The following is a 25,395-nucleotide window of genomic DNA, read 5'->3' as shown; positions in this document are numbered from 1 at the left end:
GCAAAAACAACTCTGTAAGAGTTTTTATTATTTAGATTTTCTAAAAATGTACCCAATGCCCAGTAGCTTCTGAGTGTATATTCAGAGGGGTTTTTTTTTTTTAAGGCATAGATGATTGCTAATACAAATAAGAAAATACAGCAAGGGGAGTGCTACAAAGAATTACCCTGTTTCCCCGAAAGTAAGATATCCCATGAAAATAAGACCTACTTCCAGTTTTGCCTCTCGCTGTAATATAAGGCATCCCCCCAAAATAAGACCTCCCCGATAATAAGGCCTCCCCCAAACATAAGGCCTCTCCAGAATATGTGTACCGTATTCTTCTTCATGGAAAAATAAGACATCCCCTGAAAATAAGACCCAGCCCTTCTTTGGGAGCAAAAATAAATATAAGACACTGTCTTATTTTCGGGAAAACAGGGTACAACAAGACCTGCAGCAACCTTTCTACACCTCAGCAAATACTATTTTTTTTTTAATCAAAACCCCCCACAGTGGGGTCAAAATAGAGGTTGCATATTAATTTTGCATAATGTGTATAGCCCAGCAGGTTTTTATTGAACCAGAGGAAAACAATCCACTGCTAAAGGACAATTCAAATACTAGGGCTACATCCTATGCACACTTATCTGCAAGTATGCATAGGATTCTGTATATATAGATTGCAGAATATCACAGGGTGTTTCCCATTAATAACTGTATTTGCTTTAGGGTTTTTGTAGCAACAAGTATATTCACCATTTGCTTTCACATCATTTCCTTAGCTGGTTGTTGTTCTAAATACATTGGAAGTCTTAGAGCAGTGGTGGGGAAATTTGGCCCTCCAAATGTTGTTGGACTCCGCTTCCCATCTGCCCCCGCCAGCATGGCTAATGGTGAGGAATGATAGGACATATAGCCCCAAATCATTCTGAGGGCTACAAGTTTTAAATATTGTTTCCTTGGAAATAACTATTTACTGCGTTCATTGGGAATAGTGTCCTGTTTGCAGGGCGGTTAGATGATGTTGCATCAAAGGAAGTGTTATCGCACTTCCCAGTGTCTTCTCCCTCACTTTCCTTATCACAGAGAGTTGCTATTGATCCCGTTTGTTTCTCAAGAACTCCCAATCACCTATAATTACACAACCTGAATTTGCAAGTATGTGATTGAATCCCACTTGAAAACAGGGACAGTCTGGGAGTGACCTTAACACTTTTTTTGTGTAAGAAAATCGGGATGAAAATAAGTCTGGAAGGGACATTCATTGTTAATGGGGAAATAAGTATATATGTCCTACCTCACAGGGCTGGTGTGAGGATGATGGGAGAGGCAACATCTATGCTATTTGATAAAAAGGCAACAAACAAAACGCATCTTTTTTTCTGAAGTGGTCCCGAGGTGCTAAAAGGAGGATGTTTGTGGAGTGATGAGAGTCTAGTAATGATTTTGTAGGATGCTGCTATTTTCAAGATTCCCGCCTCTTGCTTGCTGCTGGAAACTTGCTTTCAAACAGCTATGCTAAGGCTGGCTTTTCAGAGACCCAACCCCCGCCATGTGGCTCAGTTTCTGTAATTTTAACTTGTCTCCATAGAACCGATCGCGTCTTCTTGGCTTTCTTTGTCTTGGGAGACAAAGCCCGACCACAAGATGCACATCCTTCCTCGGGAGTCAGCCCCAACTGAGGTCCATATAGCTCTGCTCCCACGCAGATGCGCCTGGCCAAGCATCCTTGAGATTTCTCTGACAACACAAGGCTTCTTGTCCCCCCCGCCCTGCTCTCCCCCCCCCCCGCTTTCTCTCCCCCACCGCCATGGACACCTTGCGAAATAGGTTGGCCACGTGGGCCGCCGCAGCCAATGGCTGCAAGGGGGCGTTCCGGCAGCGGGCAGGTTTGTAGCATTTATTGGCTCGGCGCTGGCCGGCCGGCTCCAGCGGCGCTTGCAGTCTGCCGATCGCTCTCTCTCCGTCTGCCTCGCTCTCTCCGCCCGCTTTCGCTTGTCACCTGCGCCGGAGGGGGCGATGGATCGCGCCTGGCCCTCCGATCCCCCGGCGGCCTCTGCCGCGCTAAGGGACGGGCTCCTGCCGTCGCCCAAGCCCCCGGCGAAGAAGCAGGCGGTGAAGCGCCACTACCACAAGCACAACCTCCGGCATCGCTACGAGTTCCTGGAGACCCTGGGCAAAGGCACCTACGGCAAAGTGAAGAAGGCGCGGGAGAGATCCGGCAAGCTGGTAAGGAGAGAGAGAGAGGGAAGCGTGTGCGTGTGCATGTGTGAGTGTGCGGACCCGCTTTACACCAGTATGCCGGGACCTTTCAAGCTAAGGTGCCTATATTGCTGCGTGCACATTTCCGCCAAAGCTTCTCGGCCATCATCGGCCAGTTCTTGGTTCTTGGGGTTCCAGGCAGGATTCTGACCCTGTGCCAACTCCTAGGGGCGGAGGTCCCAGCAGCCCCCCCCCATAAAATATTTGAAGGGGCCAGGCACCCCCAAAGTTGATTGGCACTGACATTCAAATAGGGTGCGCGCGCCACATCTTGCGATCGATTATGTGGGGTGGGGCTTATCTGCCCCCCGCCAAATGTTTTATTCAGGTTGGCACCCCTGGTTGGGGCTGCTGCAAACCCGAACGCGCTTACTCGGAAGTCAGGCCCCTTGAACGCCTTGCTTATTCCTAATCCTGCATAGGATCGCGCTGCTGATCGCTCTCCTCCTTTGCAAGGTGTCCGGACAGGGTTGCTCCGAACAAGTTCCTTTGCTTGCCTGGATAGAATCCTCCCTCACCCCCCGCGGTGCCGCAGTTTGTTTTTTCTTCCCCGAAGGATTCCCCGGGAAAATCTCCCTTGAATCTTCCCGCTGTTTGTGCCACCATTAGCACTGCTGTTCCTTTTCAGTTTAGCAGCGAGGTGGCTGGCAGCGGCAGGACGCCCTCGGCCAAATTCCCCTGCCGCAAAGCCCTTTCTCCCTCTGGCTGCCTCTGCAGCAAGCGCGGCGTTCTCGTCCTCCTGATTTTAAGCCGTGCAAGCCGGCAACTGGAACCCCCTTTGCATTTCTGAATGGCGAGATGCCTGGCAGCGGCTCTATGGTCTTTGCGCATCTGATGCCATAAAGGTTGGCAGATTCTCCCTGGGAGATCACAGAAGTCTTCATCCTCCACAGCGCAGGGTTGCCTGCTGCAGACCGCAAAGGCTGCGGGGCGATTGGTGCTGCAGGAGAGCGCTTTCCAAGAGCGGGGGGGGGAGGGGGCGCGTGAATCGCGATTGCACAGCCTTCAGGGTTTGCTGGTGCCCGGGGCAGCTTCGAGATCCTTGGAAAAAATGTGCGCATGCATGTGTGCATGCTCTTTCTCTCACCCACCAACCCCCAGCATAGAAATAGATTGCATAATGAATGTCAGTTATCTTCTGCCAGAGTGCGTTTTTTAAAAAAAATATATCTGCAATTCAGATGAGCCTTGTAACTAGCTCCGCAGTCTGAGTCTATGCAGATTTACTCAAAAATAAATTTCACTGGTTTTTAATGGGACTTACGGTACTCTAAGCTAATGGCGCATGGGTTGGAAGCCTTCACAAATTGTGAAGTTGCAGGGAAGGGAGGTGTGCAAAGAGAAAGAGGTTGGTTGGGTGGCCCTGTGAGACAGGGATTCCCCCCCCCCTTGTCGCAAAGGCCTCCTGGTTCCAAGTTAGTGATGCAAACAGTGAAGGCAAAGCGAATTAATCCTAATCTGAGTTAATAAACTAAATTGGCAAGCTGTGGGACAGGCCTGTGCAAGTTAATGGTGGCCTTGCAAAACTTCACTTTCCTGGTGTGAATCATTCTGGCGGGTGAGGAACAGAGTGGTAGGATTAAGGGCAATTACATCCTACTGAGCCAGGGTGGTGAAAATTTCACCTCTTCTGCAAGACTGCCTTAAGTAGCTTTCTTTTTCAGTGACAATGGCAAGGCATTTATAGCAGCAGCTTCCTTGCAAGGGCTGAGCTTTGGTGGTAGCCAAAATGCCCTTGTAAAATGGGAGGGCAAGTGGTTTGGGGGCCCCTTTTGGCAATGACACTTTTCTTTCCCCTTAAAAGTAGAGGACAAAGCTAGCCAATCCTCTGCTGCTATATTTAGTTCTCCTCTCTCCTCTGCTGTTATTGATCTGACATGAATTGCCTGTCACTGCCACTGTTTGCCTTTGTGGCTGGCCTCATTTGAAATGGGGAAAGTCGACTTTCATTGGCTGGAGTTTTCAGGCAGGCAGGCAGGGAGGGAATCTCTGCAGAATCTAGGAAGGGACCCAAAGCTCTCAGGGTCTCTCTCTCCCAATTTGACCTTGCTGTGCTGGTGTAAATTAGTATTTCTGGGGAAGATACATCAGTGTCTGTGTGAACACAATTAAAATTAGCCCAAAGGCTGTTAGGGACTGTGTTCTAATAGCAGCACTTCCAGGTTCTGAACACGGGCACCTAAGCAGCTAGCCTGTTAGAAACCTACTGCACAATGACAGTGGTCTCTCTACAAAACCCCTGTAGGAGAAGGCGTGTCTATGCAGGCCTTGGCAAAGCCCTGGATTGTGGGAATAAATTAATCTGGTAGCATGATCATCTTGGCCCATTAGTGAGCAGTGTTGATGTGGCTGGTGGATAAACAGCTCCCAGTCAACTGAAGTGGCAGTTTTGTTTCCTTGTGAAAGAGGAATTTGCATGTTGACTTTTGGGTATTGTAGAAGGAAAGAATAAATATTACTGCAGTAGTGGGCTTGGCCTTTTTCTGCAGTGCTGAGTTGCTCAAACATGCAAACAAAAATTGCAGGTAGTCTGGTGCAACCCGAGGCCTCTTTTGTTTCGCATCATATCCAGCCTAATCTAATGAATTGTGCCTATCCCACCCCCATTCCTTTTGAAGGTTCTTTGCAAACTGCAAACTACAGATGAATCATGGAACTGTAGTGTTGAACCACGAGGGTCATCTAGTCCTAGTCTAGTGCAGGAATCTTTTGCCCAATGTGGTGGGGAGATTGAGTCTCCTGCTGTACCAACTGAGCTATCTCTGCTACCCCCTTCTGGGGTTCTTTGCTTAACATCTAGCCTGATAATAACACTTTTGGGAGGCCCTACCAGGTGTTACCTGGCTCCTATTAATGCATTCAAACCTTGTTAAGCTTCACTGGGCTTATGGTTGCTGGGTCTAAAGATCGCCCTTCCTCATATTGCCACCTTGGTTTCTTTAACTGACAAGTCTATTAAGTATTTTTCAAGTCCTTGATCAGTGGCTTTAACAAATTGCTTGATTGTAGCCCTTAGGCAACCAGGAATTCCATGCTGGCCAGTGAGCAGGCTGGTGGCGGATGGATGGAACTCTTGATAGAGCCCTCCTCTTGCCAGACCATTTGAATGAAGGGTGCTCATTCCTATGCACATTTGTCTGGAAATGCACACTGATAGCCTCTTAGCAGACTGGTGACTTTTGTGACTTTATTTCCAAGGCTGAGTTAACCATGCAGCAACTGTGCATGGACATAGCAAAGGAAGATCTGCTATTAAAACCAATAACTGTTTAGTTGTGACTCTTGCATTGCATTGGACTAGATGACCCTTGGGATCCCTTGCAACTCTACAGTTCTATGATTGTATTTTTCTGTAAGTATGTCTGGCACTGTCTTCTTGGGCAATACCAGCATTGCTCTCCAGATGCTACTAATATCAAACGGCGAAGCTCCTCTCCTAATTTCAATGTAAAACCCCAATTTCATTCTGTTTATTCCATTTCCATATGAATGAAAATTGAGATGTATGTGATAACCAGTGCCTCTGTGTAGAAGACACAAGAGTCACCATATCTCAGAGAATCATCTTGATCACCTGCTTTTGCTGACATCTAGGCCTGCTTAGGCTTCAAATGCATCCAAGCAAATCTTGCTCTGTGATGTTGTGGATCAAAGGAAGTAAATCCTGAGTCAGCTGTAGAGGAGTGCACATTTTAAATGAACTGATATTGTGTCAGACGTACTGTGACTGAAGAAACCAATGAACTTTTAATGCAGGCACCTTTCTATGTACGTAAGTACCCCACTGGGTACTTAATATATTTATTTGCAAACAAAGCTCATATCAGGCCTTATGAAATTACTGGTTTATTTGCTTACACAGAGATTATGAGCAGCCTTCTTTTCTATCTGGAGCTTCATGTGAAACTGCAGACCAGATGAAAGTGACGAGCTGAATTGGTTTCTACACCTGTTTGCCATTCTGCATCTGCCTAAATGCTGGAGAGTAGCTTTTAGCTTTTGGCTTTCCGCCAAATCAAACAGGAAGCCTGCTGTTTCTATAGACTTTGCTAGCAAAATGTGATACATGGACTCCTAGTCCTGTGCTGTGCAGACAAAGGGGGAGGGTGGTGTGCCTAAAAATGGAAAGTCTCTCTCTCTCTCTCCCCACCCCACACCCCCAGTATCTTGGGAATATTGTGGGGTAGCTGTTAGTCTACTGGTCTGTGGCGGCAAAAACAGAGAGCTTGTGGCACTTTTGACACTCACTCTCTGCCAGTAGGATATAATTCATTGCTTTCTGGGACTAGGGCAGTGAGCAGAATCTGGAACTGGTTTTGGAACCACCTGACAGACTTTCATTACCTGTCGGGAGATCTCTTCCTCTCCAAAACCATAATTAAAACCGGATTTGAAATGGGCTTTAAAGCCAAATTATAACAATCAAGCAGAACTGACTGGGGATATACGTGGTCTGCCTACAATCACAGTGTATATACAGTGGTTAAGCCTCACAAAAGATGTGCCTAGTCTAACTGGTCTCTGAAAGGGTGTGAGGCTAGTAGTCTAATGGAGACGTTCTCAAAGTCTCTTGTGGGCCATAGACACTTACTTTCCGAGTGCATTATGAACAGGGGCAGGGGAATTTCTTATGGGTCTACAATCATGCTCTGATCTTCATTGCTGCCATCTAATAAGAGTCCTGCTCAGCTCCTGCCACCCCCCCCCCATCAAATGTCATCCTCAGTGAAGAAGAAAAATCAGTGAGATGGATAAAAAGTTGCTAATTTTTGCATCCCTTCAATTTGTACACTTTATTGTCAGTTATGTGTGTGAGTTTCTACAGAAATGATACATTTCTAACACAGGACCAGGCTAAAGGCCATGGGCCACAGAAAGCACAGATCCGGTTACTCTTTTTTAAGCAAAATTAGGAGCTTTCACACAATTGCAGTTTCTAATGTGTCCCTTCAGGGATCTCTAGGATGAAAAGTTTCAGAAAATCAATAATGCAAGCCTGGATTATTGTTGATACTAATTTGGGATCGGATTACCAACATTCATACATTGCACATTGAGTGTGTTAGTTGCAGCTTTAATCACTTCAGAAACCAGCTAAAATTAATTTGCTAATCCAGTCACTGCGGGGTCACTGAGGAAAATGTAGCACCTCCTCACACTTGAGTCTCTGTGGAAGGGCAGCCAGGCAGGCACACAAAGGCTTGCATGTGCTAATACATGTGAGCACACTTTGGTTTGTGTGGCCGTCGCCCTTTATTAATGTATAGTACTTTTATATCACTTTTTGCCATACAGTGGAGCTACTAAAAGGCTGGCTCTTCTCTTCCCAAGTGAGCTCAGTCTGGCCTCCAAGCTGTGGTCCTTTAATTGTCAGGCAGCCCTCTTAATTTCTGGGAAGGCAAGGCAGGTGGCTTTTGGGTAGCTGTGCCCAAATCCTTAGGGCAGTTCAGACCAGACTAGATGCCAGGCATTCTGGGCACATGCCTCTGGGTCAGTGAATAATGGAGCAATGGGGATTCTCAATAGTGGGGGTTCCTGAGGGGAGGGGGTGGAATGGATGAGTACCTTTGTAAAATTAGTAGGCTGCATCTTTGTCTGTTTACCAAAAAAGGGCTTTGCATTGTCCAACAGTTGTGCACATTCCAGAAGGGAGACCAGGTGATAAGGCACTGAGGCAGAAAGGGTTAAAGTTTAACCCCCCCTGAACCAAGGCCCCTTAGGGAAAGTGACTTGAGCTCAAACACACCATCTGTATTGCTTCCAACATTATTTACACCTCCTATTTATTTGGTTCCCCCATTCAACCTTGCTGGTTGGTAGGCAATGCATTTAGCAGATAAGTCTTAACTGGATGTGGGTGTGATGCTCCCTACTTGTAACTGTAATGCCAAGTGTAGGTTGGATGTTGTCTTATGTGACAACTCTGAATTAAGTAATTCCTATTGCAAGAAAACTGTAGGCTGCCCCCTGCCCCCAGGCACCTCTCCCTATATTATTCATTTTCTTTTATGTCATTGATTGATCTATACATCTCTCTTGCACAGAAGAACCTGCTTTGAACTTCCCTGATCATTTATGCAAGAAATGATTCATGATGTGCCTGCTTGAGCTCACATAATTTTTTTATCTTTTGGGGATACAATTCCTTAACTTCACAAAGCTGCAACAAACTCATAAGTGGGAAGGTGGTGATGAAATAGGTATTGCTAAACAACACACTGCTGTGGCAATATTGCCCAGTGACCCTAGATATGGAGAGCAGCCAGCATTGGTGGGTAAATATTGGGTTAACAAATTCTGGGACTTGCATGCACCACTTACATTTCTCTGAAAATATTCTTGTTAGGATAGTTTTTGTGATTATTACACTGTGATTGAGGGCAACTTTTATTTTCCTAAAAGTGCAGTGGGAAAGGCCACCATCTTGTATTCTTGTTCGGCTCGCTTTGAAGCTAATTTGAAGCTTGAAAACAAACCATTTAAAATTGTATATGACTGCTAAAATCATGGGATTTTTTTTGAAAAGGAAATGCAGATGAATCTGATTTCTTGGATCCCAAGCTAACTCTCTAACTAGCAACTGGACCATCTCTTGATTCTGTTGCCCTTACTCAGGCCTCCAAGGCCAGACCTCTTTGCTGCCGAGACAAACAGGGGATAGCTTGGTACCCCATCCTTTGAACTACTTACGGTAAATCAAGGGTAGGCAACTTAAGGCCCGTGGGCCGGATTCTGCCCAAACGCCTTCTCAATCCGGCCCATGGACGGTCCGGGAATCAGCATGTTTTTACATGAGCAGAATGTGTGCTTTTATTTAAAATGCATCTCTGGGTTATTTGTGGGGCATAGGAATGTGTTCATTCCCCCCCCCAAAAAAAATATAGTCTGGCCCACCACATGGTCTGCAGGACGGCCCACGGCTGAAAAAGGTTGCTGACCCCTGACTTGGATGCACAGTGCCGCCCTCTATCTGTTAGTGGTAATAGTGAATTGTGTGTTGATGGTGGTTGCATGGGAGAGAGCTCTAACACTTCACTGCTTTTGGGATGCAAGGCCAGGCCTCCCTTTCCTTGTTGTTGCTGGGAGGCTTAGTATTATGTGTCCTCCAGGATCCTTTTACAGGATTAATGCTGTTCCGCATTCTTGTCTGATAGAAGAAACGAGGTTGTGCTGGATTCCCTTGTAAATTCAACCCAAGGAGTCCATTGTCTTCACAATCCCTTTGAAAGAGGATTAGCTGCATCTATTCTCTGGTCCTCTCACTTTCCCTCTCTCCTCCCCTTCATTTCCTTGTGGAGGAATTTTCATAATAAAGAAATCTGAGCAAACTTTGGAAGGTTTCCTCCTGCCGGTTCAAATTTCCGCCATTTTGGATTGCTGGTTGTATTGCTGGGGTGGGTGGGGGGGGAGTTCTGTGTTTACTAGTACTTCTTTTCCACAAAAGAGAACATTACCTGGAACTCACGGCTTCTCTTCCATTTCTTTCTTTCTTTATAAATTTGAGTGACTTATTCTCAGTCTAATATAACAGAACTGTTCCTAAGGGCATCAAGTAAAGCTCTTGATATTAAGTCATGTTCACTGGTCACATTCCATACAGTGATGTATCCTAACTGCAGAAGCTCTTTACCTAAGCCTGAAACATATGATGCCTGTGTATAGCCCCTGCCTTAAAAAAGAACAAAGCAGTTGTATGTTGAAAAGAACATGATAAACTTCAGTGCAACTTTGATTCAAATAGAATAGGATTGTCTTAATCACTAGCCTTGAACCAAAGTATTTCTAGAGTCAGTGTTCCCCAAGAGTGTCTCTTTAGTTAGCCAATCAAATTGCATGCTTCCCATCATGCATTTCTTCAGTTGTCAGTATAAACATGTGAGCTTCCAAATACTGAGCCAATTCTTAACTCCATATGGTACTTTAAAGCTTCAGATCCTTAGTAGCTGATGCTGTCATGCACATTTACTGGATTTTTATTATATTAGCAAGTAAGAATTTGTAACCCATCGTTTTGTTGTGTTGATGCCTCATGTCCACCAATATGGATCATTTTAAATAGATATCACCCCTGTGACACAGAGCTTGTAGCTGGTCTATTTCCAATCATGGACACACTGGTATGTTGTATTTCCATCAGCAAGGAAGGAGATGACTTATTGGCTAACCATTTTTCAAACTCCCTGTTTTCCAGGTTGCCATCAAATCTATCCGGAAAGACAAAATAAAGGATGAGCAGGATCTTGTCCATATCCGGAGAGAGATTGAAATAATGTCGTCTCTCAATCACCCCCACATCATTGCTGTCCATGAAGGTAAGAACATTTAACACACTGCCCCTCTTCAGGTACAGGTACCACTGTATATCCATATAATATTGGTGCCAGCCTATTTTTCAGATGTCTGACTTTTCAGAAAGGGGTCAGACTGAACTCAAGAAGTTGTAGCTCCAACCAGATATACATGGAAAGACCCATATATAATCAATTCTGATGTTGTTAAATATGATATGCATAGGGCATGATTTCCATTTACTATAGGTATCAAAAGTGTGCTAAAATGTTTCTGTAATTTTTAGAAGGCTATCTGCAAAACTAATTGGTGGGGGGGGACGACCACAAAGCTCTTTTCACTAAGCAGTGCTGGTTGCTGTTTCTTCTGTTTCCCATTCTAATGTACAAGTAAATGTCATTTTTCGTCAACTCCACAATGTTGCAAGGGTTGAAACTCTCTGTGGCTTCTACCGGAGGCACAAATGGATGACTCAGTAGTAGCAGCAGCACACAGATCTAGAGGGTGAAAGTTCCCCTCCTACACCCTTTCGTACTTTCTTCCTTGTTTTTGTGTACAAAACAACTTGTAGTGGCGGCATGGTCTCTATTTTTTTTTTAAAGCAATAGCAGCCAGCTCCTATTATTTCCAGCTTTGAGAGTAAGGATTCCTGCAAAATTGTTCTTAGAACTCTGTGAAATGCCACGTAAGGTGTGTGTTCTAACCTGGAGCCTGGCTCCAGGTATTGCACATTTATTGTTGGCATATGGCAGATACGTGCAGTATTGTAAATACTGGTGATGGTGAGAGTTCTTAAGGCACCGTGTTGCTAAATATAGCAGAAGGGTTGGCATTTCACAAGGCTCTGTGTGTTTGTACAGCCTGTGCCATTTGGTCCATAGCTCTTACTTTAACCCCAAAATGACTTGAACGTTGTGTTAAATTGTGATAGGAAAAACCTGACCCTAAGCTACTAACTGGTAAAATGCATTAGACTTGAATGAAATGCGCCTGTTTGTTAAACAGGCAGGTGTTGTGCCATCTTAGAATTTATAGGAATGCACTATTTAAAATAATGCTGCATTTGCCTTGCATGAAGATGGCATAGGAAGCATCCAGATGAGATGCTGGAATAGTGAACTGAAATGGTACCCTAGAGCACCAACTTCATGAGCCTGATTTGGAAGGGACACAAGTCAGGATAGGACAGGGACGGGGCTGTTGGACTAGAATGCCCATCATCCCTAACCACTGATCACCTTGGCTGGAGCTGATGAGAACTGGGAATCCAACAATGTCAAGAGGAGCAGAAGTTCCCCACTCTTGGGATAGGAACTAAAGCCACAGACTTGTCATCAAGATTGTTCAGCTTAGACATATTGGATTCTTTGTGATTCATCTTAATTCCGTTCTTGTTCATGTAGTATTTGAAAACAGCAGCAAGATTGTCATTGTGATGGAGTATGCCAGCAAGGGAGACCTCTATGACTACATCAGTGAGCGCCAGAGATTAACTGAGCAGGAAGCCCGCCACTTCTTCAGACAGGTGGTGTCTGCTATCTACTACTGTCACAAGGTGAGTCAAATAAAGTCTTGGTGCACCTTCTCATGTCTGTGCTGTTTATCCAGCAGTTACTTAAGACACTTTGAAAGTCTAGATGCGTAGGAGTCTTGAGACTCTGTTCAAATATCACCAGGAGTTGCCTCCTTGTCTTCAATGATCTCCCCAATGGTGTGATCCACAAGTTCTGCTTACCATGTTACAGCAAAAAAAGGGGGCTCATTCTCTTGCTTCCTGCTTTCCTTGTATCTGTTGATTCATCCACAGTGCTGTTTGCCCTGCTGCTTTCGCTTGGGAAAATCCACAGTTTACCGCTGAAACTGAGCAAACCGGATTGCTATTTGTTCCAATTTAGCACTAAAGCATAGGCTGTCTGTGGAAAAGCAGCAGGGCAAAGGCAGAACTGCTCTGACCTGTGCCTAGAAACCATGGGGCAAGCGGAAAACCACTCTGACCCATTCACAAGCCTGTGTGAATGTCTGAAACAAGTTTGTGGATCTGCATTGGTCTACAGGGAACATACAGTGCATAATATATTTGCATCACCATGCAGCAACATGCTTCAAGCATGGATCATACAAGATGTTATGAATGAACTGTTATAGAACAGTTACAGATATAAAGGTTAGTTATTATTGGCAGTCATAGGAATTTTGATGTTAACAAGGACATAAACATTGGCGGGCCACCTCCTCCTTAAAGGAAAGAAGTGATAGGGGAGGGCTATTAGACCCTTGTCCTGCTGTACATAGTGGGCCAGTTTGAGCAACACTGCCCATTCCAAGGCATAGTGCCTCTGGGACAAGTCATCTGAATTATAGTGTACACATAGGCCCAAACTGCATGCTCAGTTTCCACAAAGGTTTTTATGCGCACGGGCTGTGTAGTTTGGATGTGTTCTATGTGTAGTATTGGATTGGACAGGTACTGTGTTCTGTCCAGAGGTGTTACGGTGTTGGGAGACAAGCAAAGCTGCATATTTCCTCAGGGTGTTTTGTGTACTGCTAAGGCACTATGTTTTCCTAACGAGGTTAGTCACAGCAGTATTGTCAATGTCAACCCTGCACTTGGGGGAACACCCATAGCTGTCACACTGGATTTAATACTAAAAATGTAAAACATTCTGGTTTGCATTTTCACTTTTACTTGAAGCGAAAGGGTCCCTGTGAAGCGACAAACTCAGTTGTGCTGATCTGTATGGGGAATGCGAACAAACCTCTTTCTACCTGCCGTGTCATCAGTTTTTTTAATAGTTTTAAATCTTGACTGTTAAGGAAATAGATGCTGGTAGTATTGCATCACTGAATGTTTAGAGACAGAGCCCATGAAATTTCGTTGACTCTTGAAAGTCTGGATTTGGTTAATTTTATTTTTGCCACTTGCAAAGTGTATACCAAAAATGGTAAGCTCATTTGCTAAACTGGAAAGCAGCTAATCTCATTTATTCTACTTTCAAAATGTATTCCTGTGATCTGCTGAAGTTTTGAGGCAGACAAAAAAAATTAAGGTGATAGATTGAGCTTGGATAAAGCACTCGTAATATATACCCAGGCAATAAATGACTAGAATTCCTGGCCTCCTCCCACTTTGAATGTTTTGGTTTTGTTGCAGAATGTGGGGAGGAATGTAGAGATGCAGGTTTTGGAACTCTCTTTCTTTTGGGAAGGAATTTTGGGATTCTAGGAATGTTAAAGGCCAGAGGACAAAAATGGGCTTGCGTGGTACATAGGAAGGTGTGATCAGGGTACATAATTGCAATTTGTCATGGCAGTACCTAAACTCCACATTGCAGTAATATGGACTAAGGAGCCTGACTTCTTTCTACTTTGCTCGTGAAATTGTTAAATATCAGGCAACGATAGCAACTGAATGTGCTGGCTCCATCACATGATTTCAGGTCCATGGCAGATAGTGGTACCAAACATTGGTCAGATAATAGGCAATATGTGGATGGCCATGAGCATGATGCATCATGAATGCAAAGGAGAGAGCTTTGTGCTTGTATCTGAGAAATGACACTAGCAAACCTAACGTTCTTTCACCCACCATCTTGCTTTGGAGATGGGGAAACAAGAATAGCAACATGCAACGCTTGGTTAAAGAGGTCCTTTGTAGACATTTAGAGCTTTTGTCATTGTTTAGTGCAATTGGAGCTTTCATTTGTTGTGATCCTACTTATTTTCATGGACTTGCGATTATGAAAACATGGCTCTCAGGTTTGTATGCAAGCCCATGCCCTTATGGAAAGTTCTCTAGTTGTGTAGAAGAGCACTACGACAGTAGAATAAAGTGGAAGGTTCTCAATTTGAACCTAATTGTTGGGCCGAACATTTGCTGGAATCCCTTGTTAGAACTTTCTCTCCTGTATTCCTAGTGGGTGTGTATATTGTGTCTCTCACTTTAGTTTCCTGTCTGGCTGCTTTGGGCTTTTTGCCCTTAAGGAAAAAAAACAACAGTCTGTTAAACACACTGCTAGCATCTCTATAGATGGACAGAATTAGTAGAGGCAGACTTCTAGCATGCTTTGGCTTCCACCAGAAAAAACAAACCTAAACTCTCCTTTTCCCTCTCTCAACAGAATGGAATTGTTCATAGAGACCTGAAGCTAGAAAACATCCTTCTGGACGCTAACGGAAACATCAAGGTAAGTGGAGCTATTCAAGTTGTCAGTAGCTTGCAACATGTGATGCTCAAATGTCTGTGAGGACATTATTTGCAGCTTTAAAGTCAAGGTTGCTTTCAGATAATAGCAAAATATACAGAAAAGAGGACTTTAAAAGCGCAATAGAAAGCTAATGACAAAATTAATATCCATGCAAGAGAGAAACTAACAAACGTTGTGGCCAGTGAATATGCTTTACATTTGCATTGTGGAGTTGGAACCTGGAGTCTTAATGTTTGGGCAGCCACAACGCCCTTCACCCTTGACCATTGACCAGGCTGGCAGGATGTGATGTGATTTGGAGTCCAACAACATCTGGAGGGCAGATGTTTGGGCAAGGATGGTTCAGACCATGTTCTCTGTGGTTGTTCCCATTTCTAAACTGGCACCCGCTACTGTTGGATGCCAGGGTTGCAAAGGGGAAAGGTGAGCCTTGCTATTTCTTGTAACTGTGGAAAACGAGAAAATGCTGTCCTCCAAATCCTTGATATTTGTTGGGGACCAGGATCCTTTAACCAGGGAGATGAAGGAGCTATAAATAGCCAGCAGTTACCAGAATACCAGGGCATATCTCCCATGATAAACATGCAGCTATTCCGTGTAATCCAAATAGTGACTCATGGCAAGTTAGGGATAAGGGGAAAGTTTTTTGTGGCTTACAAGCAAGGAGGAAATGCCTGTTTCCAAGATGATTAGACCACATATTTCAGTTGTCAGGCTTAAGAATAATCCAACAGAGTTTATTCTAGTTCTGTGCAAAAGGATAATACCTAGAGCTGTCCTACTATGGAATAATAAGAAAGTGAAATTCCCAGGCACCTTTTGAGCAACAGTTAACCAAGTAGGAAACTTCTCTGATAATTGAAAGAAGCAATGTTGACTTTTCACACTCAGTGGAAGGATAAATCTTACACCAAGGGTAGCCAGTATGTGACCCTCCAGATATCATAAAATCATAGTTTTGTAGAGTTGGAAGGGTCAACGAGCTCATCTTGTCCCAACCTTCTGCAATGCAGGAATCTTTTGCCCGGTGTGGGGCTTGAAGCCATAAGAGTTTGAGCCTCCGCCAGTACAGCCATTGCTTAGGGATGACTGAGTTTGCAGTCCACCAGCAGACAGTCCATAAGGGCAGCACCTTGGGCTACGCTTTTCTTTATGCAGAGAAAAGAAATCTGTTGTAATAACTTTAAAACTGTGGTCTTACTGGACTGCCAGGCATCTGCTATGATAATGGTACATCAACTAATTCCCATAGGCGCTTATGTAGCCAAACCCTTCTGTAGGGGAATTATGAGGTCTGGGTTCACAGAGGTGATGAGGGATGCATGAAGATGACACTGCCTCAAGGCCCAGATTTGTGGTGTCAGCCCACTGAGGTCCCTACCTTTCATAATGCAGCAAGAGGGACTGGTAGGAAAATGTGGTATCCCAGAAATGTTAAAATCCAGGGGGCTGCAACTCCTCGTATATTGCAAGGATAAGGAAACAAGGGCCCCAAAGTTCTGCTTAATGGCATAAACCATGTACTCTTTCACCCAGAGAGTTTTTCCTCCTTAAAAAAAAAAAGAGCCAGTCAACTGTTAACATAATGGAGATTTTTGTGCAGTTAATAATAAACAAAGACCTCCCATGGTCTATGTTGCCTGAACAATAGGCCGTTCCGCAACTGTGAACCTGGAAACATGTTCTGTACCTTCTGGCTGATATGATTGGCTGTGGGGCTGGATAAACAAAGGTATTAAAAATATGGTATCAGCAGATGCTTGCAGCTGTGGCACAAGCGCAAGACTGGTAGAGCCAGCTGCTCAGTTCTTCAAGCCCTGGTACATTCCTGATGAAGCAGTTCTGCTTTTTAGTCTAGGAACTGAATGTGCTTTTAGGGCTTCCACCTTTTTCCTGGAAGGCTCCTGAACAAGTGCATGGCAGGCAGAAATTCAACCGGTGAAGCTGTGATCCAATGCCCAGCCCTAGAAGCTGTGGGTTCAGATTTCAAATCTTAATTCAGGCCAGCAATATTTTTAACGAGACACAATGAAGGTTATGGTAGTGGTCTTCCACCAACGACAGTGCTAACCTGTGACCTTATTTCCCTCCCACCCCTAGATTGCAGACTTTGGCCTCTCCAATGTCTTCCAACAAGACAGGTTCCTCCAGACCTTCTGTGGGAGCCCCCTCTATGCATCCCCTGAGATCGTCAATGGAAGGCCTTACAAAGGACCTGAGGTAAGAGGGCTGCTTATAAAACAAAACTCCAGACCCAACCATTCTCTCAGGCCAGTCCCTCATGGGCTGGCAGTTCTGTACCCTCTAGTCTGGGCTTCTCTCTCATCTTCTGCCTGCATTCAGGGCACAGAGGCCTTAGGCAACCCCAGGGAAGGTGAGGGTACCCCTTCTTAGACCACTGATGGTTCTGTCCATGTGCTCCCAGGCCTGAGGTTCCTTGTCTCATTTCCTTGGCAAATATCATCAGTAAGATGATATTGTCTACATGGCACATAGCTCAAATAATGTGTCTTGATATGTCTTTGCCTCGCAATTAAAGCAGCCTGCTCCATGCAACATATGAGCCCTCCATGTGCTTGGAGCTATAACCTCTTGTCAACCCCATCCAGCATGGTTGGGGATGAAGGGAGCTGTAGTCCAGTGACACCCAGAAGGCTGAATTAAAGCAATAGCAATGAGCAACACAGTCCTTGTTCTTTTCACCTGCTGATGCTGATGTCTTTTCTGTTTCTCCAGGTTGACAGCTGGTCCCTTGGAGTGCTCCTCTATATTTTGATTCATGGTGCAATGCCTTTTGATGGTCAAGACTACAAGACTCTGGTCAAGCAAATCTCAAGCGGTGACTATAGAGAGCCCACCAAGCTATCGGGTGAGTGGAAAGGGCAGTAGAAGTTCTGCATTCTGCCGTTTTGATATTGTTTTATGAAAGTGTGGATTGCACATCATGTGCCTCTGTGTGCAGTTAACACAAACAACATGTAGCACATAGCAGCCAGTGCATGCAACTGTCCCTGTTTATTAAATAAAATACGTAGTCATGAACATAAGGAGAGCCTGCCGGATCAGGTCCATGACCCATCTTAGTCCAGCATCCTGCTCTCACGGTGCAGCCAGATGTCATGGCTTTTGAATATCTGTTAAACAGGCCAAGCCATTGGCAGAAATGGAGGTGGAGAGGTCAGAGTCTTCACTTACTTGAAGCACACAGAGATTCTAGGGAAAGGAGATTTAAAATGGAACATGGCCCTTACCTGTGTATCTGATGTGGTTTCTTTGTCCTTCAGAGGCCTGCGGCTTGATCCGGTGGATGCTGATGGTGAACCCAGAGTGCCGAGCCACCATTGAAGACATTGCCAGCCACTGGTGGGTGAACTGGGGCTACAAGGTGCCCATTGGGGAGCAGGAGTCCTTGCGTGAGAACGAATCTCCATTGGCCACCGTGGCAGAGTGGCTGCGCCGCTCCTCCAGGCCCCTCTTTGAGAACGGCTCCAAGGTCCGCTGCTTCTTCAAGCAGCACATCCCTGGCGTCACGCTGGAGAGGCAGCGCTCGCTGAAGAAGTCTAAGAAGGAGAACGACGTCTCCCACGCTCTGCAGGAGACAGGACCCGTTCCCGAGAACCCATCCAAATCTATCCTCAAGAGACCCAAAGGCATCTTGAAGAAGAGGAATTCCTGCGAGAAGACCCAGGCTCCCCCTCCCCCTCTTCCTCTAGTGATGGCGCCTCCCGTGGACACGAGGAAGGAGGGCAATACTGGAACTGCCCTTGACTTGACTTGCGTCTTGTCATCCAAGGCTTTGAACTGCAAGAACGAAGATGTTGCAGCCACCCCTACCGCACCCAAGAAGGGAATCCTGAAGAAGCCCCCAAAGAGAGAGTCTGGCTACTACTCCTCCCCAGAGCACAGTGAATCGGTGGATGTCTTGGACTCTAGCATGGACCTCGATGCCAATGTCTTTTCTGGTGATGCCTCCTCTGCATCCTCACCTCAGAGCTCCAGTTATGACCATCACACCAGGAGGAAAGGCATCTTGAAGCATAATGGCAAGTACTCTTCCAGCAGCACCGAGTCAGACAGCGTGCCTGCCAAGGTCTTCTCCCCTTTTACAGAAGTCGCCTTGCCCAAGCTGCCCCTGACCTGCCGTAGTCGCCCATCCAGTGCGGTGAGCGAGGACAGTATCCTTTCCACAGAGTCCTTTGACCAGCTTGACTTGCCTGATCGGATGCTTGGGAGCGGAGGCATCCCGATGCGAGCATCCGTCTCTGCAGATGACCTCCTGCAGCTGGAGGAGGAGGGAGAGGCAGGAGGTCGGCGACTCCGCCGCTGGACAGTGACTCGTTGCCAAAACCCTCTGGCAGATAGCTGCTTCTCCCTGGTGGACTGTGATAACGTCACCGAGGTCTACAAGCGGGCTGTGGCCATCAGCATGAAACTCAGCTGAGGGGGCCACGGGAAGACTTTGCGCTAATCAATGCACACATCCGCAGCGATGTCTCGCAGTGGCTCTGGCTTGGAAGGAACGGAGTTGTCCAAACAATTTGCACTTCCTTTTGAGGTGGGACGAGAGAACTTTCCTCAGACTTTGTCTTCTCCTCCCCCAACAGGGTTAGAAGTGCAACAGGCTAGAAGTATTTATTTGTTGCATATGCTTTGGAATGTAAAGAGAACACTCAAGGTTTTAACAATGGCTTGTAGTGGGTCAACAGGGTACAGGAGTGTGTTTGGAGGGAGAAGAAGGTATGTTGGTAGGAAGTTCGTGGATGTGGGATGGATCTGTAAGGGCAGTGTAGGGGCTGGAGTATTAGGGGAGAAACAGGGAGGCATCTGTTAAGTGCAGGGCAATGGGTTAAAAAAATTATTCAATCTCTGCCTTCTCACAGTGAGTTGAAATCCTAAATGATGGAGACCTGTAACACTCCCTTGAATACTTTCATCTTCTCCAAACAGACCCTGATGATCATCCTTCTGATCTTAGTGACTGGGATGGCTATTTTATTTGCACTGTGCTTCTTTAATTGCACATAACTGAGGTAGAAACTCCTCTGAAGGGGAACAATGATGTGGCAGGGCAATAGGAAAGGAATAGCTCTTGAGCTGCAAAAAAACTAGGTTTCTGGCCCCTTGGAGAGTATCTGCACTACAAACACAGAAAAGGGTGTCTTGCTATATCCTGGTATTCTCAGCCCTAAAAAAGTGGGGAGGGGGCAAGGGCTTGCTAATGTGATTCTGAGCATCCTCCATAAAAAAGACTGTCTTTAGAAAAGCCTTAGTGGTTGAACTAAAAGCATGCAACCATGGTGTAAGTAGGATGTCAGCTGTTGAGAACTCACCACAGTAACAGGACACAGGACCTCGAAAAGATCCCTCACCATCCTTCCTGCTTTGGTTTATTTATTCATTTGAGCAGACTAGAATATTTTGATTCTTAATTATAGATTCTAAAAATAAAAATAAAATAATGCAAGATGGCTAAAGGTGTATCTCTATCCTTGGTGTACTTTCCTCTCTGCACCTCCTGAGAGAGAGACTGCAATTTTAAGAAAGTCCGTTGGACAACACCTGTGACCATTACAGCAGTCATTGTGTATCTCAGGAAATTGGCCTGCCCTTATTTTTGGGAAAAGATCTTGACTGAAATGCGAATCAAATCAGAACTGGGCACTGGGGCACATGACTTCTGAATGCCAAATGGAAGCCTTTACTGGAATGGGAGCAAATAAGGAGACGGATTTAAAAGAATAGGCACATCAGGCATTAGAGAAAGTGGGCATCTTGTCCATGATAAACACGTGTGCCTTTAAATACAAAAGTATGAACTGTGGCTCTGAGCATTAGATAAGTAAACATACGCAGTTTAATGGAAGAAAGCCTTCTGGTGTCCTTCACTTCTCAGTAGCCTCTTATACCTCCTAAAATTCCTCTCTAGAGGTCTGGGGGCCGCCTGAATAATGTGGGGTGAGGCTGTGGGCAGAGGACTGGAAACTTTCTTTTTATGAACTCTTTGGAAGTTAACTTATCTCAGCCTATGTGTCTTTGCCCAGATAGCTGTTACCTAATGGGGATTTTGCTGTTGCCGAGTATTTCAAAACACTGCTTTCCTGAGCAATGCAAGCTACTTGATGAAATGTTTTTGTTTCTTTTAATGGTTAAAGATGGTATTTTGTGTATGTGTGTTTTGTTGTTGTTTTTTTAAAAAAAGTAACTGGTGACTTTATAATATCTAGCAGGAAAGTGATCTGCAGAACATTTCTCTCTTGTAACCCTTTTGGATTCCAAATAACCTGTTGCACTATCTTGCCATGTCTTCTCTGGTTGACCTTCCAACTCCGTTTGCTTTGATTATTATTTTTGCCATCCAGAGAAGTTAATTAATACAAAAAAGCAAAATGAGACTTGAACTCTCTGGTCTATGCAGCTCTCCTTTTCGCAAGCTGATGGCAAACAATGGTTATGCAAAAAGAATAAAGGAAAAGGAACCAATTGTTGGATGCGTCAGTTGTCGTCATTGCCACTTCATTGGTTGGCCTGCCAAACGGTTAAAAGGCTGCTCCCCACACACTCTTGACAACTGGTCTTTTTCACATTCTCTGAAGACTGATCTCCTGAGATCTTCTGGAGCTAGTCACAGCAAAATACTCTCTAGGCAAGATCACAAACTCCTTTGGCCATCGATCAGGAAATACTGTGAGCCCCTGATTTCCATATGGGCAATTATGACCATTAGAAGGTAAAAGTGGGTTTTTCATACCTCATTGCAACCCCAACTGATTATAAAACATAGGTTACTCATTACAATTTTATCCCACTTCTTCCTATGAGGGGCATGCTAGCACCCGATAATTCCTGTTGAGGCACAGGAGAGCACTGTATTGCAAATGGTTGGATATTAGAGCCCAGGATTCTTGCATTGAGCTCTCCAGCCCCTGCACCTCACTGCCTCTCAGCAGTGAGAAACAACTCATTCATGTTAAGTAATCACACAGGCAATAAAGGTCTATTCTTTTTATTACTTTCAATTATATCCCGCCTTTCCTCCCCGGTAAAGGTTAAGTCCAGTCAAAAGGTTGTGGTGCACAGCTTTCCAGGTCATGTGGCCAGCATGATTTCTGGTGCAACAGAACATTGACGGAAACCAGAGCGCACAGAAACGCTGTTTACCTTCCTACCACAGCGGTACCTATTTATCTACTTGCACTGACATGCTTTCGAACTGCTAGGTTGGCAGGAGCTGGGACAAAGCAACCGTTGCGGGGATTTGAACCGCTGATGTTCTGATCAGCAAGCCCAAGAGGCTCTGTGGTTTAGATCACAGCTCATGGTTCTGAGAGGTGGGGCAGCCTCTGAGTCTTATGGCTGGCTCAAAGTTACCCAATGAGCTTCACGGACAAGCAAATTAAAGCCTAGTTCTTCCAGGTTCTAGTCCAACACTAACCACTACACCATAAAATGCAGGAAAGGTACAATTTCAAACACACTCTCCCAATTTCTATTGCCAAAAGGCTTGCACGGAAGCTGGAAGTCTTCAGCAGTCTTACTGGATGCTATTTCAAAGAGTCTTTTGTTCATCTAGTCCAGTATTGCCACTCAGCCTCTGGAGAACCACTGCCAGTCAAAGGCAGTGATCTCCACCCTGCCCCACACCTGCTGCCTGATCCTGCTAGCTAGAGATGCCAGGGACTGAACATGGGGATGGGGCCTTCTATGTGCAAGTGTTCCCTGCTGCTAGGCTATGTAGAGTTCCTCTGGAGTGGGGAAGTGGGATAAAACTGACATGGAACTGCACGATTTTGGGGAATCCCTTCCAAAAAAATAATATTCAGTAAATGGAAGTCTGAATTGCCATATGCACTCAAGAGGTTAATGTTGCAGAGCTAAAACAAGGATTCAGGATAATCTTAGGGCTCATCCGCGCTGCCCCGCTGCATTTCCCCCAGGGAAATCTGCAGTTTAGTGCTGAATTGGAACAAAATGGCAATTGGGTGTTCCATGGATTGCCATTTGTTCTGAATCAGAGCTAGACCACTGTTTTTTCCAGAGGAAAGTGACAGGGCAAAGGCCAAATTGCTTGAACATGTCCCATCGTCTTGGCTGCAAGTGAGGGTAGGTGGTCATCAGCCCAACTAGTGCCCTCTAGGCAGGAAGGAAACAAAGGTTAATGAGGAAATTATGGGTATTGCCTTCTATCCATTGAGCAGCTCATGATACAGGGGCATATACTGTGACCTGGTCATTGCCTCGAGGGACACTAAATTGTTGTAGGGAGAATCTTGTCTGGGAAAAATAATTGCAGGGGTGGAGCAGGAGAAAACCAGGAAGCTACTGAGCTTGCTGATGAAGCAATTCCTGTGCTGCAGAAGCAGATGGGGGAGACTATGCCTGACAACCATCAAACCCCACATTGACCTCCCCGTTGGCAAAGGTTTGGCCATCCCACTGATACTTGCCAAAGTGCACTTTATCATGAAAAAAAGTATTAAAAATATCTATAGTTTGTTATTTCTTGCAGTGCTTGTTTAACCATATGTTTTGGACTAAATATTTATAGCTTAATCTGCAGTGAGATAATTGGTGATCTTACATTCTCCCCCTCTCATTAAAAAACCTGATTACCTTTATAAGTACAATAAATCTTTCAACAAAATTAAGTGTTCATAGGGGTGTTTGTACATTCTTGCAGGGATACAGTGGTACCTTGGGTTAAGAACTTAATTCGTTCTGGAGGGCCATTCTTAACCTGAAACTGTTCTTAACCTGAAGCACCACTTTAGCTAATGGGGCCTCCCGCTGCTGTTGTGCCGCCGGAGCACAATTTCTGTTCTCATCCTGAAGCAAAGTTCTTAACCCGAGGTACTATTTCTGGGTTAGTGGAGTCTGTAACCAGAAACGTCTGTAACCTGAAGTGTCTGTAACCCGAGGTACCACTGTACCTGAAATAATGATTCTGCAACAGGCAGAACTGCAACTTGCAGTTAAGATGTATGAAATTTTGACACTGCTGAAGACTTAAGGTCCAAAATTCATGTGGCAGTAAATCGATGGACTTGTGTGTTGCCGTACCAAAAGCTGTTCTAGAGAGCCAACTCCTAGGGGTTTATGTCACTTTGCTCCCTAGTAAAATATTTGAGGGGGCTGGGGCCCCTAAAGTAAATGGCATTGCCATTCAAATAGTGTGTGTGTGTGTGAGAGAGAGAGAGCAAGAGAGAAAGAGAGAGAGAGAGAGCGTGCGTGTGCACCACATTATGCAGGGTGGGGCTTACCTGGGTGCCCCAATATTTTATTCAAGTTGGCACCCCTGTTCTAGAGCATCACCTTTCAAGAGAATTTGACTACCCCTTTCCAATTATATGCAATTTCTAACCATGAGGCAATTAACACCTTAGTAATTAAGGTCACATCCATACCATACATGTAAAGCACACTGAATCATGGGAACTGTAGTTTGCCCTTACAGAGCCGCAGTTCCTAGCATTCTTAATAAACTGCAATTCCCCATATTTTGGGGAAGGGAAGCCATGTACTTAGAATGATGTGAATGTGATCTATGTACAACTATTTAGAGTTTACGTCCTTAAAAAGAAAGAGCAGCATGAGTGAGGCATCTTAAATTTGACACTAACAGCATTTAATACCAGGGAATCACAATTAGAGAAAGCATTTCTAACTTGCTGTTGCTCACAACGGGCGGGATTCAATAACAAAACAGCCACCGCCATTTCAGAAATGCAGTGATACAAATAAATGTATCTAGAGCAGAAAATATACAAACCAGCACAGGATATGACTCATGATGGGCACTCGGAAACTACCATACTTACCAAATTCCTGGTTAATTATCCTTTACTTTCTACCAAGCTCAATTTCCTAAAACAAATTCAGACTAGTACTTAAGGTTACTGTCTGGGACCCTACATAAAGCACAGGATTTTCTCTCTCTAGCATTGCCACTGCATGAAGCAAACTCTTTTGTGGCATAACAAAAATTGTATCTTTTTTTCAGCGTTCAGATTGGTCAACTAAAAATGGAATTGAATGGCGCTGCATCTTGCAAAAATCTGGTTTGAGAATGGTTTACAAAACTTGGATAGCAGCATGCCAGAAGACCTGAAAATTATGTTAAAAGCCCGAACTCCAAAGCCTAAATGTGTAAACAAAACACACACGCACCATAGGTCATTGCTGTTGCTATGTTAGATTTAAGTTAGCTTTTAACATTGATTTCCATTTTAATGCTTAGTCTAATTTGTAAAAATAAAAATAGACAAGCACAGTACTGAATGGACAGGCCCAGAATATCTATTCTTGGGGAACTTGCCTTCAGAAATTGTGCTCGAAGGCCTTTTCAAGTTGATTAATGGAGCATAGTGTTTAGAATTGCTCATTATGTATACAAGCACCTCCAGCAGTAATTGCATTGTATTTGCACTAGGAATACCTCCAGGTGTTCTTGGACTCGGACTTCCATCAGCACCAGCCAGCACAGCCAATCATCAGGGATGATGGAAGCTGTAGTCTTAATCACTGGTAGACCAGAAGTTCCCTATCCCTGATGTATTATTTATTTGATTGATTGATATACTGCCCTCCGATATAGATCCCAAGAAGGTTCACAGAATAAAAGGCAGGATAAAAAACAAGTAAATAAGTAAGGCAAAACAGC

At 44.8% G+C, this 25,395-nt stretch overlaps 1 protein-coding gene across 1 annotated transcript; it reads left to right on the top strand.

The window, feature by feature from the left end:
- Positions 1-1,904: 1,904 nt before the first annotated feature.
- NUAK2 (NUAK family kinase 2) lies at positions 1,905-21,218 on the top strand. The gene is made up of 7 exons (XM_082228311.1): positions 1,905-2,211; positions 10,436-10,556; positions 11,937-12,088; positions 14,652-14,717; positions 16,839-16,958; positions 17,475-17,607; positions 18,023-21,218. Exons 1-7 carry the CDS (start codon positions 2,002-2,004, stop codon positions 19,177-19,179), a joined length of 1,959 nt encoding a protein of 652 aa, XP_082084437.1. The 5' UTR covers positions 1,905-2,001; the 3' UTR covers positions 19,180-21,218.
- Positions 21,219-25,395: the final 4,177 nt, after the last annotated feature.

This window comes from Podarcis vaucheri (genome assembly GCF_965113315.1).
Source record: "Podarcis vaucheri genome assembly, chromosome: 6".
In the NCBI taxonomy this organism is placed as follows: Eukaryota; Metazoa; Chordata; class Lepidosauria; order Squamata; family Lacertidae; genus Podarcis; species Podarcis vaucheri.
This window is presented reverse-complemented; position numbering and strand designations above follow the sequence as displayed.